We start from the raw sequence: 17,677 nt of genomic DNA on the forward strand, positions 1-17,677 counted from the left end.
GTGAGTTCGATTGTTGCTAAACAAGATTAACTACCACATAACTGATATATTTTGAAAAGCATATATCCATTATAGACTTAATAGAACAGCCATTCTGACATGAGAGAGTAAAGGTGATCAAAATGCGTAATAATTTACAATTATAGCTATAAGTATCTAAAAATAACACAAAAATAAATGAATAGATGGAAATGCACCAAAATAAAGAAAAATAGAAATGGGTGGAGAAAATGAGATTTTATTATATCTATTCTAGTTTGTAACATACCAGAATATCAAAGCCATACACAATAATCCATGACGTGTGTTCTATCGAGAAATAATAAAACAGATCTTGTTTCCAAAATAACCGTTTTACCATATTTCTTTTCATTTCCATGCAAAACATTACTGATTTTGTCAATTCTGCTATTAGTAACTATCATATTGATAGTTCTATTATTCAAAATGTGCAGGGATGCTTGGGCAAAAAATGGAAACCAAATGGCTGGATTTCACTCATATTGAGTAACAAAGAATGTATAGTATTGCAATTCAATAATGGAGTATTCATGAATCAAGGATTTGTGTTCAATGAGCAGAAAGTGTTGAAAGTGTTTGGAAATCATCAAATTGGTGCTATTTCATATAATGAAGAACAAGCCATAGAAGTAGTGGAAGGAATAGTGGATTTGGATCATGGAAGTCGATTTGAAGGATTGGTATTGGCAGAAAACAAGTTTGGAATTCCATTTGGATATGGTGAAATGTATGATGATGATGGAATATTGGTGTACAAGGGCATAATGATCAATTGGAAACGATTTGGATATGGAACGAGTTATCATAATAATGGATGTATTGAATATGAAGGATATTGGTGTGATGATAATCGATTTGGAATTGGAAAAGTGTATGATCGATCAGGCAAATTAATGAATGAATGTGAATGGTGCAATGGAAATGAAAGTTTTATTGAATATGCAGGAAATGGTTCAGAACCACTGAATATCGGAATGAAACATTTGAAACTGAGTAATAAATGTGTATTGGTTGATTGGGATGTTTCATTGTTGTATAATTTGGAATCAATCAAAATCGGCGATGATTGTTTTGGATCAGTGAAAACATTCAAAATCGATGGATTGAATCGATTGAAAACTATCAAAATCGGCAGCAATTCATTTACTCAGGAAAAGAATGATGAAAATGAAAATGATTATTCAAAATCATTCCACATATTGAATTGTGAATCATTGGAATCGATAGAAATCGGTGAATTCAGTTTCAGTGATTTTGCTGGCGACTTTGAATTGAAGAATCTACCACAATTACAATCTATTCAAATTGGGACAATTGGAAGTGTTTCATGCAATTTCTTCTGTAATTCATTTGTAATTCGAGGTATTGATATGATATTGAATATTTGAATGATGCATAGATCTTCCAAATCTACAATCCATTACATTAGGATATTATGCATTCTATGATTCCTTCTCAACAATAATTGAAAGTATTGAATGAATTCGAATGAAATGATTGATATAGATCTTCCATCATTACAATCCATTCAACTCGGTAGATGGGCACTTTATGGAAGAGATAATTATTCAAGTTCATTGATAATGCGAAGTAATAATGAATTGATTGGTTATGATTTGTTTTGTAGATCTTCCAAATCTAACATCAATAATCAATTCTGTAGAATATAGTTTTTATAAACCTCGTGTAGTGACATTGGCAAGTATTTCTGAATATTGAATATTGATAGTATTTAGATATTCCAAATCTTCGTAATGTCAAGCTACTTAATTCATTCCGATATGTTCGATCGAAATCAATTTCGAGTATGGTTTGATTGATTTGATTTGATTCATAGATGTTTCTTCGATTCTCGCTGATCTTGTCCACGAAATCTAGCATTAAATCTATAATTTTGATTTGTTTTGATTTGTTCAGTGATTCGTCATTGTTTAGGAACATTTCCATTGATTGATTGATTGATTGATTGTTTGTTTCAAACCGATTCTTGATCACAATTCATGATTCTATAATTATCAAAATATCAATCCTACCTGATTATTATGATGTTCTTCTTTACCATTTTAACAATGATACTGAATTATGATTGTTGTTTCTATCAATCAATCAATCAATCATTGTTTTCGATCATTATTATCATTATCATCATTATTATTACCAATGAGCCAATGATCACATATTGAACATTCACAAATGATGAATCCAATCTACCAATAATAATATTAATAATAATATACAAATGATGGTTTGAATAGGTTTGAACTAGGATTTGTTCAATATTGATAGGAAACTGCTTGCTTCGAATAATCATAATAATCATCATCATAATCATCATCATCATGAATAATAAGATTGGATTTGCTAGTGACACAATGGAATGGTTGGAATCGATTGATATTGGATGATTATTCACATTTGTGAATCCATTGTTAAATCGGTAGATAATACAATACAATACAATACAATAGAATGATTGATATTGAATTAGGATATTGATTTTGACTTATTGAATAGGAATCGATCACTGTATACATAGAATAGAATCAAATAGAATAGAATAGAGGTGAAATGGATAAAACAAGGCAATGAAACTACAATAGAATAGAATAGAATAGAATCCGATAGAATAGCATTGGAAATCATATTGGATTCACCATTCAATCAATCCAACTATCATTCATTCATTTGTTTGTTTGTTTGTTTATCAATGAGTCACAAAACATGGATTTATCAATTTGATAATAATGGAATCAAATCGGATGTGTTTGATACTTGATAGTTGTAGTTAGTAGTAATATCAATCGTGGTTTAACAATTCGATATTTGGATGGAATGTCGTATTCTTCAATATCACACAAACCACTCACTCACTCACTCATTCAATCAATGGATGAAAGATAGCTGATTCAAAATGCAAATGAATGTTGAATATCGTAAAGAATCAATTCATCATTCACACTCAATAATACTGATAAGAATAGAAATATTGTTCAATCCATTGATCGATTGAATGAATGAATGAATGGTGTGTATTTGGTTAGTTTTCGATCTCCATTCATCATCATCATAATCATTATTATTGTATCATCATCCACATGATTCATCGGTCTATTTCAGCATATTGAATACCATTAGATCACTTTGGTATTGTTGATCATGAATAGAATGATTGGATAGGATCGATCAATCAGAATCAGAATCAGAGTCAGATTGATGATGAGTATTCAACCATCAATCCTCGTCATTATTATCATTAGTAGTAGTTTTTGTATTTGTTTTTGTTTTTGTATTTGTTCGATTATCAATGATATAGAATCGATCGAATGATTCATTGATAGCAATCCAATCGACTGATAGAATTATACAATTGATTCGATCGAATCCAAATGGAACAATCACTCAAACACATTGTAGTCTCAATGGTTGTTTTGCAATTGAATCGATCGAGATTCATGAAATCATTATGTTCGATCATTGTATTAGCTGGAATCTATCATTGTGCTGTATTGCATAACAATACTCTTATTTCTTTCTTTCTTTCTTTCTGATCATTATTATCATTATTATCATTATCATTATTATTGATATCATTCAAATCATTAGATCCCATTCGAACAAGTCAATATGGAATCAGCATTGGATAATCACAATACAATAATGAGGTATATTGTGAGAACCATTTGTGTTGTGGTTTGAATATGAGTATTTCGATAATGAGTTTTCTTGGAATCCATTGTTTGATTGTATATTCAATATGCTGTTTGTGATGTTACACCGATGAATCCACAAATCACATATTTCGAATGAATCTTGATCGAACGACTTCAATCGAATCGTTTTGACAAGATTCATTGCACTTAATCCAATTGAATCAATAGGAATCGACACAATCCATATTTGTTTGTTGAGATAGTATTAATTTGGATAATACTCAATGATTCAATATTCTTTTGTTTTTGTTTTTGTTTTGTTTTGATGTTGCTTATCTATTATTGATTATTCCATTTTTCATTTGTTGTTGTTGTTGTTGTTGTTGTTATTGTTGTTGTATTTCAACTTTTGGAATTGATTGTAGTTCATTTGATTATTTCATTTTCGATTTTGACTTTTAGTTTATTCTTGTTTGTTTTGCTATTCTTTAGTTTTCTTTGTTTCTTATTTTCTTATATTTGGGCATTTTATTCCTCTTCCTTTTTTCTTTTGTTTTGTATAATATGATTCTAATTTGTTTTTAGTTTTTCTTTTTTGTATTTTCTTTTTTTTATTATTTTCTAGCATTCATCTCATTATTCACTATCCACCAGACAAATTGGATTGTGTCGATTCTTATTGATTCAATTCTCATAAGGAAATATGTGATTATTTGTTTGGATTGTTCCATGTTTTGTTTTGCTTATTTCTGTTTGTTTTCTGTTCATCATCATCATTATTATCATTATTATATATCCATTATAACCAATCATCGAATCAATAATGTGCCATCAGTTTGAAACAACAATACAAATTCCACAGATCATTGTAAAATGAACCAGATAGAATTGTTCCAATCATAATCAATCGAAATGTGTTCCTATTAAACGAATCAAATCAAATCAAATGATCAAGCGGAATAGAATGAAATACAATGAATCGAATCAAATCAAATCACCTAACAAGGTAAGATAAGATAAGCTTAAACTTACCAAATGGAATTGAAATCTATGAAAATCATATGAAATCAATTCCATTCTATTTATCAACAATACTCGAATCGATTTCGATTGAACATACCCCAATGATACAAGTAGATTGACATTTTGAAACAGATTTGGAATATCTATTTACCATCTCTATTCAATATTTAGATCCACTTTCCAATGTCACCAAAACGAGGACAACAGAAACTCCATTATACAGAAGTTAGTGATGTTAGACTTGGAAGATCCAAAGCAAATCATAACCAATCAATTCATTGTTACTTCGAAGTGTCAATGAAGTTGAATCATCATTATCCCATCTTTCTCCCCTACCTTCCAGTATCCGATATCATATAACACACATATTGTTTTTCCTTTTTCTTATTCATTCATTCATTCTGTTTTCCTTCATCACTCACTCACTCACTCATTCATTCATTCATAGATTAATGGATCATTGATTGTCATAAAGGAAACACTTGATTCTTTACTTTCATTGATTCCATTTCCTCTTTTGTTGACAAGGAATATTGTTATCGATTTTGATGGTTTGGAATCAATGAATGAATGGTAGGGGAGAAAGAGAGAAGTAGCAATAGTAGCAACAACATCCACAGCAACAACAACAATAATAGTAGTAGTAGTAAGCAATGGACCAAACTATCTATCAAATGATTTAATCCATAATCAGAACCTACAATACGAAATCATTTCAAATCAATCGGATTGATGTTTCGTGATAACAATCAATCTTTCCATGCAAACCGACAATCAAATGATCTTCTCTTCATTTATATTGAAATCTGAATCGATTCACATAGATTCATTCAATTATGTGGATTGTTTGAAATTGATATGCATTCTTGGTATTTGTTTGTTTTCACATATCGAGTTTGTTCTTCATTTCGATCATTCCACATAACAATCTAATTGATCTATTATCCAGAATCGATCAGTAAGTATTATTGATTGATTGATTGATTGATTGATTGATCTATGATAATAATAATACTCATATTTCCAATAATATGACTATTATCATGGATTTGGTTCTTTCCTTTTTCTTTATTAAACTACACATATGATTGTTTCAATATCTCTTTCTATGATGATTACTAGTATTATTAATCATCAATAGCTATGAATTGTTCTCAGATATTCTTATTATTCTTATTCCTTTTACTGTTATTATTCTCATTATTACTTGTTATTCACATACACATTGATTGTTCTACATCAATTTGGTATTGATTCGATATCGGACACTGCATTGAGTTTACAATTCATCCATTTGGATTATTACTCATGTTATTGTTCGTTCCTATTATGTTGTTGCTGCTCATTACTTCATTTCATTTCATTTCATTTCATTTCTGTTCTAGACATTGCTTTTGAACACATAATCTTATTATTATTATTCTCATTGATTTCTATTACTGTTATTATTGTTGCTGTGCCATTTTAACGAATTCATTGTCGTTATTATTGTTATTTGCTTTGTTGTTTGATAGATTCATATTATGAAAGAGTATACAGAATAGGCATCGATTCAATCAATCAATCAATCAATCAATCATGCGCTAAACAGTTCTAAAAGCATGAACAAATGATTGAATGAATGAATGATTAATTGAATCGATGACATTATTGATGCAGAATTACAGTTCACTGGTTGTGATAAAGGTCTTTGTTGTTTTGTGAATCACTCCACAGAGAGAGAATCTTTCGTTCATTCATTGATTCATTCAATGATTTGTTGGTTGATTCAATCATTCAGTCAGCCATCCAAACCAAAGTGAATCAAATATGATTATATGAATGAATATAGAATAGAATAGAATAGCATAGATTGAATGAATAAATGACATTTTTGTTACTGATTTACAGATCATTGGTTGTGAGTAGTGTATTGAGATTGTCAATCACTTCTTAGATAAGATATCATTCATTCATTCATTCATTCATTTGATCGTATAATCATTCAAATATCCCATTGCAATTCACATTATTGGTCCACTTTATACAGATTTAACGATATTTCCTTGTCAACAATCCATCATTCATTCTTATGGTACAAAATATACATAATCACAGTATGCACTCAATTCAAATCGATGTTTGTAGGATTACTCATTCATTCATTTGTTTACTTTTCAGTGTTGAATTGCTGAAATCGTATCGAATCCAACTCCAATATCACAATCAATCACATTCCCATTCATTTCGATTCTCTCTCATTCACTCTTCATTATCATAATCACGTATTACATTCATAAATAAATAACTAATACATATCATTGAATGGATTAAGATCTTAAGCAATGAATATTATTTCTTCTTTTCGTTTCTTTTCTTTCATCCATTTATGGTACAAACCATCTCCATGTTATGCAATCTTTGTACATCCAACTCATATTCGTTCAATAGATTGTGACCAATTACACAAATCATTCCAGTACTATTCTATTCACATATAGCATACAATCTGTGATAATATCTATGAATCATTCAGTTCCAACCACTATATACCAATCATTGTGCATTCCAACTAACAATAACGGAATTTACTACAAACTCCAATCAATCATTCATTCATCGATTGGTTATTCCAGTACTAAGTATCAACAGTATTGTTCCTGCTACTCAGAATTAGTTATTTTATGAAAATGGATTTAACAGAATCAAACATTGTGTTAAACCAATGAAATGACAGAATCGTGTTTGTCTGGATTTTGTTTGTTTTGAAGCAAAACTATGCATGATCTATATAATTCGTTTCAGGATGTGCTAAAACAGATCCCTGTGAAATATCATCATTTCAGCTATTGTTCGTCATAATTTGTGAAAATGACTTCATTTCCATTGCTACTTCATACATATGTTATTTTCTACTATTCTATTACATTCTAGTATTGTTGTTTTCATTCATATTGGCCATTTCTGATTATTCCACACTTACCTATCTTATTTTCACAGTATTCTATTCCATGGAGTATACTAATAAGCCAAAACATACAATCAATCACAAATACACATTATTCTATCTTTCCATACAGAATAATGATGATGATAATGACAAAACATCAACTATTCACAATCAATACTATTGAGAATAACTATTGTGAAGACTCTTGTTTGTTAATACTGCTCATTCCTTCTCTCAGATTATAACACGAACTAGCAACATTATTAGTTGTCACATTTAGAATGTGAATTCATTATGGGCTTTGATACAATTCATATCACACAATATGCACAAAAATGAAACACAACAATGCATATCTGAATATTCTAGTATTGATCAATTGTATGTTCAATATGACTAATGATTAACAGCAAATGATTATCGATATTTAGCAGAAATAAGTATCACTATTATAATAACTAGTGATAATGGCTATACTATTTTAATTGTAATAACAATACATGATCCTGGTTATAGTATTGCAAGATTATCCAACTTTGTGTTGAATAGATTGAATAGGCATTATGAAACTATGAGAAACATCATCCATTCACATCAAAAATCAGTTGTTTCGACTTATAGAGTTTTATCAAGTGTTGATACTTGGATCGCCAATGATTATTCTCCAAATCAAATGTTTCTTCTTACTATTTCTAAATCTAAAGAAGACATTGTTACTACCAATTCGGATAATCTTAAAGTGTCATTTCGGAATACTTATTATCCTCATGAATCAATCCTTTTTTGGTAACGAAATAATGTGTTTTAATCAAGTGACTCTAACATTTCAAATTGAAAATGATACAGAAATAGTACAATATCGTTTATCATAAGGGAAACATATTGTGGATAAGATAGGTAGTGATACAAATAACGATGTAAACTGCATGATATACAATTATCAAGCCCCACAATACATGTTCAAGTCTTTCTGTACATCTGCAATTCATATTAATTCCAGATATCTTAATAGTGCATTTATAGAAGTGATACTATTTGTGATAATCCATTATTTCCTTTTTAACAATAATCAAGTATTCGTAGTATTGATTTGATTTGGTATTTGATCGATATTTACTCATCATAATGCCAATTTGAGCAACACCTATATATTTATCAAATGATTTTTCGAATGGATTTGGTATATCTGAATTCCTGAGTTCTGTAAAAAATGTTGTAGGGATCATAGCGGTTTATCAAGAATCGTTCAAGAAGTCTCAACTTGTGAATTCATAGAAAGAGGAAATACTATGATCATTTAATACCAACAATCTATTCATTAAACACACAGTTACAATCTAATAGAAGTAAGTGGAACTGGAGGAAAGGCAAGTAGAAAGTAGTCTTGGAAGCAGGCTTCTTAGGCAGGGTCTTTCTGTCTCTTTTGACCATGAAGAGAATGCCGAGAATCAGCAGAACCACACCGATGATGACCAGAACAATTCCGATCAAGAAGTACAGATCCAGCTTATCCTCCACACAATACGAAGTCGGAATCGACCACGTAGCCGAAGCCTTGTCCTCGTTCAACACGCACGTTCGCTCGCTCACTCCCTTGTAGCCAGAGATCAGCGTGCAATCGTACGAATAGCTCTCGCTCGCGGCGGTTCGCGGGAAATCGGCCATCGCCGGGCAGTGAGGCACCTCCACAGTGAGGAAGATCGTCACGTTGGCGCTGCCAGCAGAGTTGCTCGCAGTCACCACGAACTCCGTGCGATCCAAAGCCGTCTCCGAGGTTCCATAGATAGCACCCGAATCCGAGGCAATGCCCATTCCCTCGGGCAATTCCGGCGAAATCGTGAACGACTCCACCGTTCCGTTGTGCATAGCGCTCAATCCCTCGTAGTTCACGTTGGTGGTAACCACGATCTCCTTCTCCTTGTAATCCAGATTGGTCGGCAAGTCCAGCACGCACTCGTCCATCTTCAGAATCGACAGTTCGCCATTGCTGCAAGTACGATACGCCACACCGTGGTAGTTCTCGGGGCAGGGCTCTTCGTAGTGCTCTCCGTCAGCCAGCGAGATTCCCTCCACTCCCGAGCAGCCAATCGGCGTGACCGTGATGGTCACGGTCGCCTGGGCGGTGCCCGCGTCGTTGCTCGCAGTCACAGTGAAGGTGTAGGTGTCCGCCTCCTTGATCGATCCGGCGATCACTCCGTTGTCCAGCAGCTGCAGACCACTGGGGAGCGAGGGGCACGAGAACACGTCCACCTTGTTCGACACAGAGGGCTCGATGCGGATCGCTTCCAGCGACTCGCGGCTCATCGAAGCGGGCGAATAGGAGAAGCTGGAAGGAGCCAGCAGCGTGCATCCCTCGTAGTTGATGGGCTGGAACACGCCATCGACACACTCACGCGTCGCCATGCCCGAATAACCTTCAGGACACATAGCAGCCTCCGAGGTCGCTCCGTTCATTGCAGCAGGGAACTCGTCCAGAGCCTCGCAGCCATTATCTTCCACCGTGATGCTGATCGTCACCGACTTGGATTCCGCGCTGTTGGTTCCGGTAATCTCATAATCGGCAGCAGGCGAAGCCACAGTGGGCGTACCCGAGATGGTTCCGTCCTCACCCAGCACCAGACCCTCCGGTAGATCCTTGTTGCACGAGATCGAAGGGAACGCTCCGTCCGTCAGCAGAGAGATCGGGGTCAGTTCCTGGTTCGTCTTCAGCACGATCGAGTTCACTCCGTAGGTGAAGAAATCGCTCAGACGCGGCGTGCAGTGCTCCAGACTGGGCTCCTCGAACTCGCCTCCCATGCAGCGAGCCATCGCGTAACCCGTGTAGTACTCAGGACACACAGCCACCGAGTACTCGCCGTGGTTCGTGGCCAGATACTCAGCCGTGGCCTCGCAGTTCACAACGATCGAGGTGAGAGAAATCTCGGTCTGCAGCGATCCAGCCGAGTTGGTCGCCGTGATGGTGTACTTGTTTCCAGTCTGCGTGCTCTGCAAAGCTCCGGAAATCACTCCAGTGGTGGGATCGAGCGTCAGATCGGCAGGCAGCTCGGGAGCCACGCTGTAGGAATCGACCGATCCGCTGACCGTGGGCTCGAAGGACTGCTCCTTCTGGTAGATGATCGTCACTTGGTTGTTAATGCCGTAGACCACAGCGATAGGAGGCAGCAGCGTGCACTGGTTGTCCTCTTCTTCCTCCAGCTGGTTGCCCGTTGGCGTCGACACGTAGTTACGATAGATGAAGCCAGTGTATCCAGTGGGGCAGGAAATGAACGCCTTGCTGCCCACGTACGCGCTCGAATAGTTGTCCTGCGAGTCGCAAATCTCAGCAGCCTTGGTGTTTCCGAAGTAGACCTCGGCCATTTCAATACCCTCCAGATTGGACTTGTAGGCCTCCAGCTTGTACATGTTGTAAGCCACCGTGTTCGTGAACGAGTACTCTCGGTTGTAGCCATAGCCTCCAGCAGTCTCCCAGGTAGGCTGCTGCGCCATCAACAATTGCCAGGTCGCACCATTATCGTTCGATCCGTACAGATCCAGATTCTTGGGACGACGAGGAGCCTCACTTCCAGCATAGAAGCGAAGGTAGTTGATGATCACACGGCGGTTGTTGTTGTAGGTCCAGGCAGCCCACACGTGGTACGTTCCAGACACAGCAGCTGTGTTCAGGACGGTGAACTTGTTATTAATGTTCTTATCGAAAATGTTGACATTGGTCTCGTGCCACTCATCATCATCATAACTGAAATCCGAAGCGGTCATCGTTCCATCCACCACCAGATCGGTCGAAGTGTACACGAACTCCACTTCCACGTTGAACTCGTTCTCTTCAGGGACGCTGATCGTGTGGGTTTCCACGCACAGCACGTTGTTCTGGTTGGAGATGTGGCTCATATCGATCGAGATGCGAATGCCCGTAGCGGCCTCCGCCTCGGTCACAGGCTGCGTCAGATGGTTCGTGGCTCCCTGAGGCAGGTTGTAGCGAGCGTTCTCCTCGTCATCGATGTACAGAATGAAACCTCCACGCGTGTGCACAGTCACATCCATGGTGGCATAGGGCAGAGCCGAGTACAGATTGAACGTGGTGCAGTAGTAGGCAGCAGTGTACTGAGGAGCAGGCATATCGGCGAGCTTGCTGGTCTGCCACTCGCCATCGAACGAACTCGTGTACCAGTTGGAAACAGGATCGGTGTTGTCCATCAGATAGCGCCAATCCAAATCATCACTGTAGCCCTCTCGAGGGAAGAACGATTCCGTCTTGGGAGTCACGCTTCCACCCACAGTGAACGAGGTCAAAACCTTCTTGGAGGCCGTCAGAATCTCAAGGCTACCCGGCCACGCCACACGCGAGTAATCCTTCATAGTGATCTGGTAGTTGCGCAGACCCAGGCAATAGGGATGATACATGTACAAAGCGTTGTTGTCGAACTCGCTGCGGCTACCCACCACAGTGCCCGAAACAGGATCCACCAATTCGTATCCCATGTAATAACCACGCGAGCCAGTGTCGGTGATGTGGACATACACAAGGGACTCGTCTCCAGTGCACTGCTTGATATCAATGGCCACAGTGGTGTTGAAGGCCTCGCCGTTGATCGAGATACCGGTGATCGTGTACACACCCGAAGCGGTCTCGGTGGGAGTTCCGTAGATCGCTCCGTTGCTTCCGAATTTCAGACCAGCGGGCAGAGCGGGGCTCGAAGAGAACTCCTCGTAGTAGGGATTGGCAGGAGCAATGGGCTCGATCGGGACGTTGACGATTCCACTGATGGCAGCAGGAGAGAAGGAAAGATCGGGAAGAACCTTGTCCGTGTTCTCCTCCAGGAAATCGAACAGAGCCAGCTCCACGGTGGTGCTCTCGGACGCAGCCACAGCGGTGAACTCGAGCTTCATGCCCTGAATGGCCACAGGGTTGGAGAGGTAGAAGCACTGGCGCTGAGCACGCTCGGTCCAGTACACACCCGTGTAGGTTCCCACAGGGGTCCAGTTCTCTCCGTTCAGAGTGGACACAGTGAACGCAGAAGGCTCGTTACCCGGAGCGTTGGCAGCGGACACCAGGCAGAACTTGTTCACTTGCTGGCGACGATACTGCGTATCCGTCCACTGGAACTGGAGGAAGGCACCGCTCAGCTCCGCGTTCCACTTGCTCGCGATGTTTCCGTTGAAAGCGTTTCCAGCAGTACCGCCAGAGGCAGAGGAAGTTAGCTGGGTTCCATGGGCGAGATCGGCAGTCGCCGCACGCAGATTCAGAGTGGCAGTGAAGTCAATGGCTCGCTCCGTGGCATCCTTATTCACAACAGCAATAGCGAACACGTTGCTTCCCTCCTTCAGATAGTTGGCACCCACCAATCCGACGAGCACATGAGGATTCAAGCTGTTGCTATTGATCGTGGAGGTGCTTCCAGAAGTCACCTCTCCTTCCACGCCCACACGGTACACTTCAACACCGTTCAGATACACAACCACACCCGCACGACAGTTCATGTTCAGCTCGTAGCTGTTGTAGCCCTGGATGGTGTCCATCTCCACAGTCGAGCGGAACAGCCACACAGACTGCGACACCGTGTTGCCTTCGGTCAGAGTCGTCCACGAACCGCCGAACTTCACAGTGTTCCATCCCTCAGGCACCGTTCCATCAGCCAGATAGGTCCACTTGTCCATCTCTCCGCTCATCAAGAACTTGTTCGAGAACGTGATGCGATCGCCGTTTCTCATTCCAGAATACACTCCAATGAAGTAGCTCGCCGCAGTGTGCGTGTAGGTGTTCAGCGTGATGGACGATCCGTCCACCAATTTCTCAAATCCATTCTCCGTGTGGAAGACCATCTCATAGCTTCCTTCAGGCAGACAGAAATAGTCGGTCTGGGAGGTCGACGACGTATCACTTCCAGTGTAAGAATTGCACACTTCGATCAGATTGACCGACTCCACGACTTCTCCATTGGACACGATATCGTAGCTCTGGCGAGCACGGCGATTTCCCTTTATCGCATCGATCTTCACACGACGATATCCATTGCCCAAGCAAGTATGGAAGTTGATAGAGAGCTCGCCGGTCACAGGCTCCTCCGCACCCGCCAGCGTAGCCGACACGGTGTAAGTCTTCTGACCCACCTCCACACCCGAAGGCACGGTTCCCGCAATGAGACCGGAATTGGGATTGATCGACATGCCGTTAGGAAGAGCGGGGGTGATGCTCCAGTCGGAGAATCCCTTGGCGACAGGATTAATACTCACGGGCTGTCCAGGGTAGAACACGAAGTTCTTGCCGTAGGAAATCTCCTTGGGAGCGATTTCCAGGTCCATCGCGTAGAGCGAGACATCCGAAGTCTCGGCCTCGTTCATTCCCGAAGCCTGCAGCGTCCACCTGAACATTCTGTATCCCTTGGTCACCTGGGGAATGGGGAAATGCTCAGTGTTGCCGTAGCCATCCCACGAATAGCCGATGTGCGCGTCCAGCAAATCCCAGTTCTCTCCGTCATTGCTTCCCTCCAGCTTCCACTGCGTGGGGCGACGCTCCACATCCTGGTTACCGGTGGTGATGGTGTAGTAGTTCACGTACTCCGCGCGATTGCTGTTGAACGTGTAGATGTTCTGCGCGGGGAATCCCTCAACGAACCACTTGTTGCACAGCTGGTTGTCCCACAGATTCGCACCCAATTCATCCCAATAATCCTCCAGATGATATCCCGACACCGATCCATCGAAGGTACGGTGCGAGTTGCCGTACACCAGATTCACGAACGCGTTGAACGGATCCACGATGGGCGCGTGATCAGCAGGGAAATGAATCTCCACAGCCAGCACAGCCGATCCGTCGAGCAAGTGGCGATTCGCAAAAGCACGATGATAGTACGCCTCCTCCTCCTCTGCTTCCACGGGAGTGGTGGCCGAAGCTTCAGCAGGTAGGTTGTGGCGATAGATTTCTTGTCCATTCACGTACATGGCGATACCGTAGTTTGTGTTCACAGCCAGCTCGAAGGAAGCAAAGCCCGCCAAATCACCGAATGAAACGGTCTTGCGGTAGTAGCGTGTGATAACGTCCGTGTTGGCGACAGGGAAGTAGGAACCCGAAGACCAACCAACATCAACAAAGTCTTGCGTGTTCCAATTCTCAGCATAGGTGCTAGAGTACTTCCAGGATGAACCCTTCTCCATAACCGAATGGGGCTGGAACTTGAACTCGCGGCGTGAATACTTATCAAGGGTGTAACGGCCAATCATGATACCACCTTCCTGCGAGATGGTCATGTAGGAGTCACGGGTCCAATAGTTTTCACCACTAGACATTAATCACGAGTCGTGTTTCGTACGCATCCAAAAGAACCAAGGTGTGAAGAGCCTTATTCAAGCAAACCTCATAATTTTGTTGAGTATTTGCCAAGTCGAGGCCATTCTTCTCGTACATCAGAGTACCCGTTTTGGGCTCTCCTTCCCAAATCTGGAAAGTTTCCTCAAACGCGTTTCCCTTGAAGATACGATTGATGTAAATCGGGACTTCTCCGGTCTCGCATTCAATGGCAAACGAAACTACATATGACCATTCCCATAGGTTTATTATATGCAAATAGTAATAATAGAATATACACTCCTTTCATAAATGATTGAATGGTATTTTCACAAAGAACTGAAAATAGTCCATCAAAGCCACAATATAATACAATAATAATCACAACGGAGTGTATACTATTTGAATTAGCATATGAAAGATACATTTATTTCCTTATTTTCACACCATTGGTCTTCTACGTAATGCTGGCTTTAGCAACTATTATTCATTTCCTGTGGAATGTTTTCAATTTGTAGGGAATTACTCAAAGTCTTGGCCATAATTCATTATTGTGTTCATAGATAGTAAACCAAGTTGCAAAAATCATATGTTCCATATTGTTATAATACCCCTCTACAACCTATACGCTATACTAGTGAATAATACATTCTTTTTTAATTATCTATATTTTGTTACCCCTGACAGGATAATAAAGCTTTCCCTAATTTCACACTAGAGTATTTTTGTTTGAATTATATTTTCCTTCTCAGTAATCATATAAGATGTAAGTAACAGAAGACCAAAATTCAGTGAATATGTAACTAATTGTGGAAAATGTGTTCGAAAAGGAAGGAAAAAAGATATATGTAAGAATAATGGTTTAAAGGGTGTAGGATTGTTTGGAATGATGCAGAAACATGATAGGATAATTCCAGATCTGTAAACTAAACTACCTAAGATAATAATCAATATAAAAATAGAGTACTGTGGGTTGATTAATGATAGAAAACTGAAAATGATATATTACAAGTGGACTAATTGGACTGGTAGTATGCAATGACAAGAAATATGAAGAAATGAGTAATGAATGATTAGCGAAAAATAATATAAATGTGGAAATAACTGGATCAAAATCCATTTTCGATTAAATAGTTAGATGATATTCATAGCGAACATTCCTATTTAAACATGATTTGGCTAGGAGAATAGATATATATAGTTACTACGTGAATAGTAAAACTAATACCAAGTTAACAAAAAAAGTGGAATGTTAAACAGTATTCTTTCGTAATTACACGATTTTACAATAACACTTGAGTAAACAGCCAAAATAAACATGTTAGATTATACTCGTGTTTTATTACTTTTAGATTGTTTTTAAACAACATTTGAGTTTTGTATCTATTTTTTCTGTATATTGGAGAATTTGTATATGATGAATCACAAGAATCATGTTTCAATATTGCAGAAGATATTAATTCAATGTAAGCAGTCAAATTGATACTTGAAATTGTGAATGGAATGATAGAGTGGAAATGATCTGTATCATAATTGGAAGGTATACCCATCAGCCATTGCTATCGCAATATAGTCATGTTTGAATCAATTTGCTTTGTTGATCAATAATATTCAATGTATTTGTTCATTGATTCTTTGCTCCGATCGATAATAGAATCAATCATGTCGATAGCCTTTCAATTCTTATCAGTATTATTGAGTGTGAATGATGAATTGATTCTTTACGATATTCAACATTCATTTGCATTTTGAATCAGCTATCTTTCATCCATTGATTGATTGAGTGAGTGAATGAGTGAATGGTTTGTGTGATATTGAAGAATACGACATTCCATCCAAATATCGAATTGTGAAACCACGATTGATATTACTACTAACTACAACTATCAAGTATCAAACACATCCGATTTGATTCAATTATTATCAAATTGATAAATCCATGTTTTATGACTCATTGATAAACAAACAAACAAACAAACAAACAAATGATAGATAGTTGGATTGATTGAATGGTGAATCCAATATGATTTCCAATGCTATTCTATCGGATTCTATTCTATTCTATTCTATTCTATTCTATTCTATTCTATTCTATTCTATTCTATTCTATTCTATTCTATTCTATTCTATTCTATTCTATTCTATTCTATTCTATTCTATTCTATTCTATTCTATTCTATTCTATTCTATTCTATTCTATTCTATTCTATTCTATGTATACAATGATCGATTCCTATTCAATAAGTCAAAATCAAAATCCTAATTCAATATCAATCATTCTATTGTATTGTATTGTATTGTATTATCTACCGATTTAACAATGGATTCACAAATGTGAATAATCATCCAATATCAATCGATTCCAACCATTCCATTGTGTCACTAGCAAATCCAATCTTATTATTCATGATTATGATTATTATTCGAAGCAAGCAGTTTCCTATCAATATTGAACAAATCCTAGTTCAAACCTATTCAAACCATCATTTGTATATTACTATTATTATTATTGGTAGATTGGATTCATCATTTGTGAATGTTCAATATGTGATCATTGGGCCATTGGTAATAATAATAATCAATGATAATAAATATAATGATCGAAAACAATGATTGATTGATTGATTGATTGATTGATTGAAACAACAATCATTATTCAGTATCATTGTTAAAATGGTAAAGAAGAACATCATAATAATCAGGCAGGATTGATATTTTGATAATTATAGAATCATGAATTGTGATCAAGAATCGGTTTCAAACAAACAAACA

General features: G+C 38.2%; 1 protein-coding gene across 1 annotated transcript; it reads right to left on the minus strand.

The window, feature by feature from the left end:
- Positions 1 to 8,934: 8,934 nt before the first annotated feature.
- Positions 8,935 to 10,980, minus strand: GSBLH_T00001348001 (uncharacterized protein; the record flags this gene model as incomplete). The annotated part of the gene is made up of 1 exon (XM_013039745.1): positions 8,935 to 10,980. One exon carries the CDS (start codon positions 10,978 to 10,980, stop codon positions 8,935 to 8,937), a length of 2,046 nt encoding a protein of 681 aa, XP_012895199.1.
- Between the last annotated feature and the right edge of the window lie 6,697 nt (positions 10,981 to 17,677).

This window comes from Blastocystis hominis (genome assembly GCF_000151665.1).
Source record: "Blastocystis hominis, Singapore isolate B (sub-type 7) whole genome shotgun sequence assembly, scaffold_10".
Taxonomy (NCBI): Eukaryota; class Bigyra; order Opalinata; family Blastocystidae; genus Blastocystis; species Blastocystis hominis.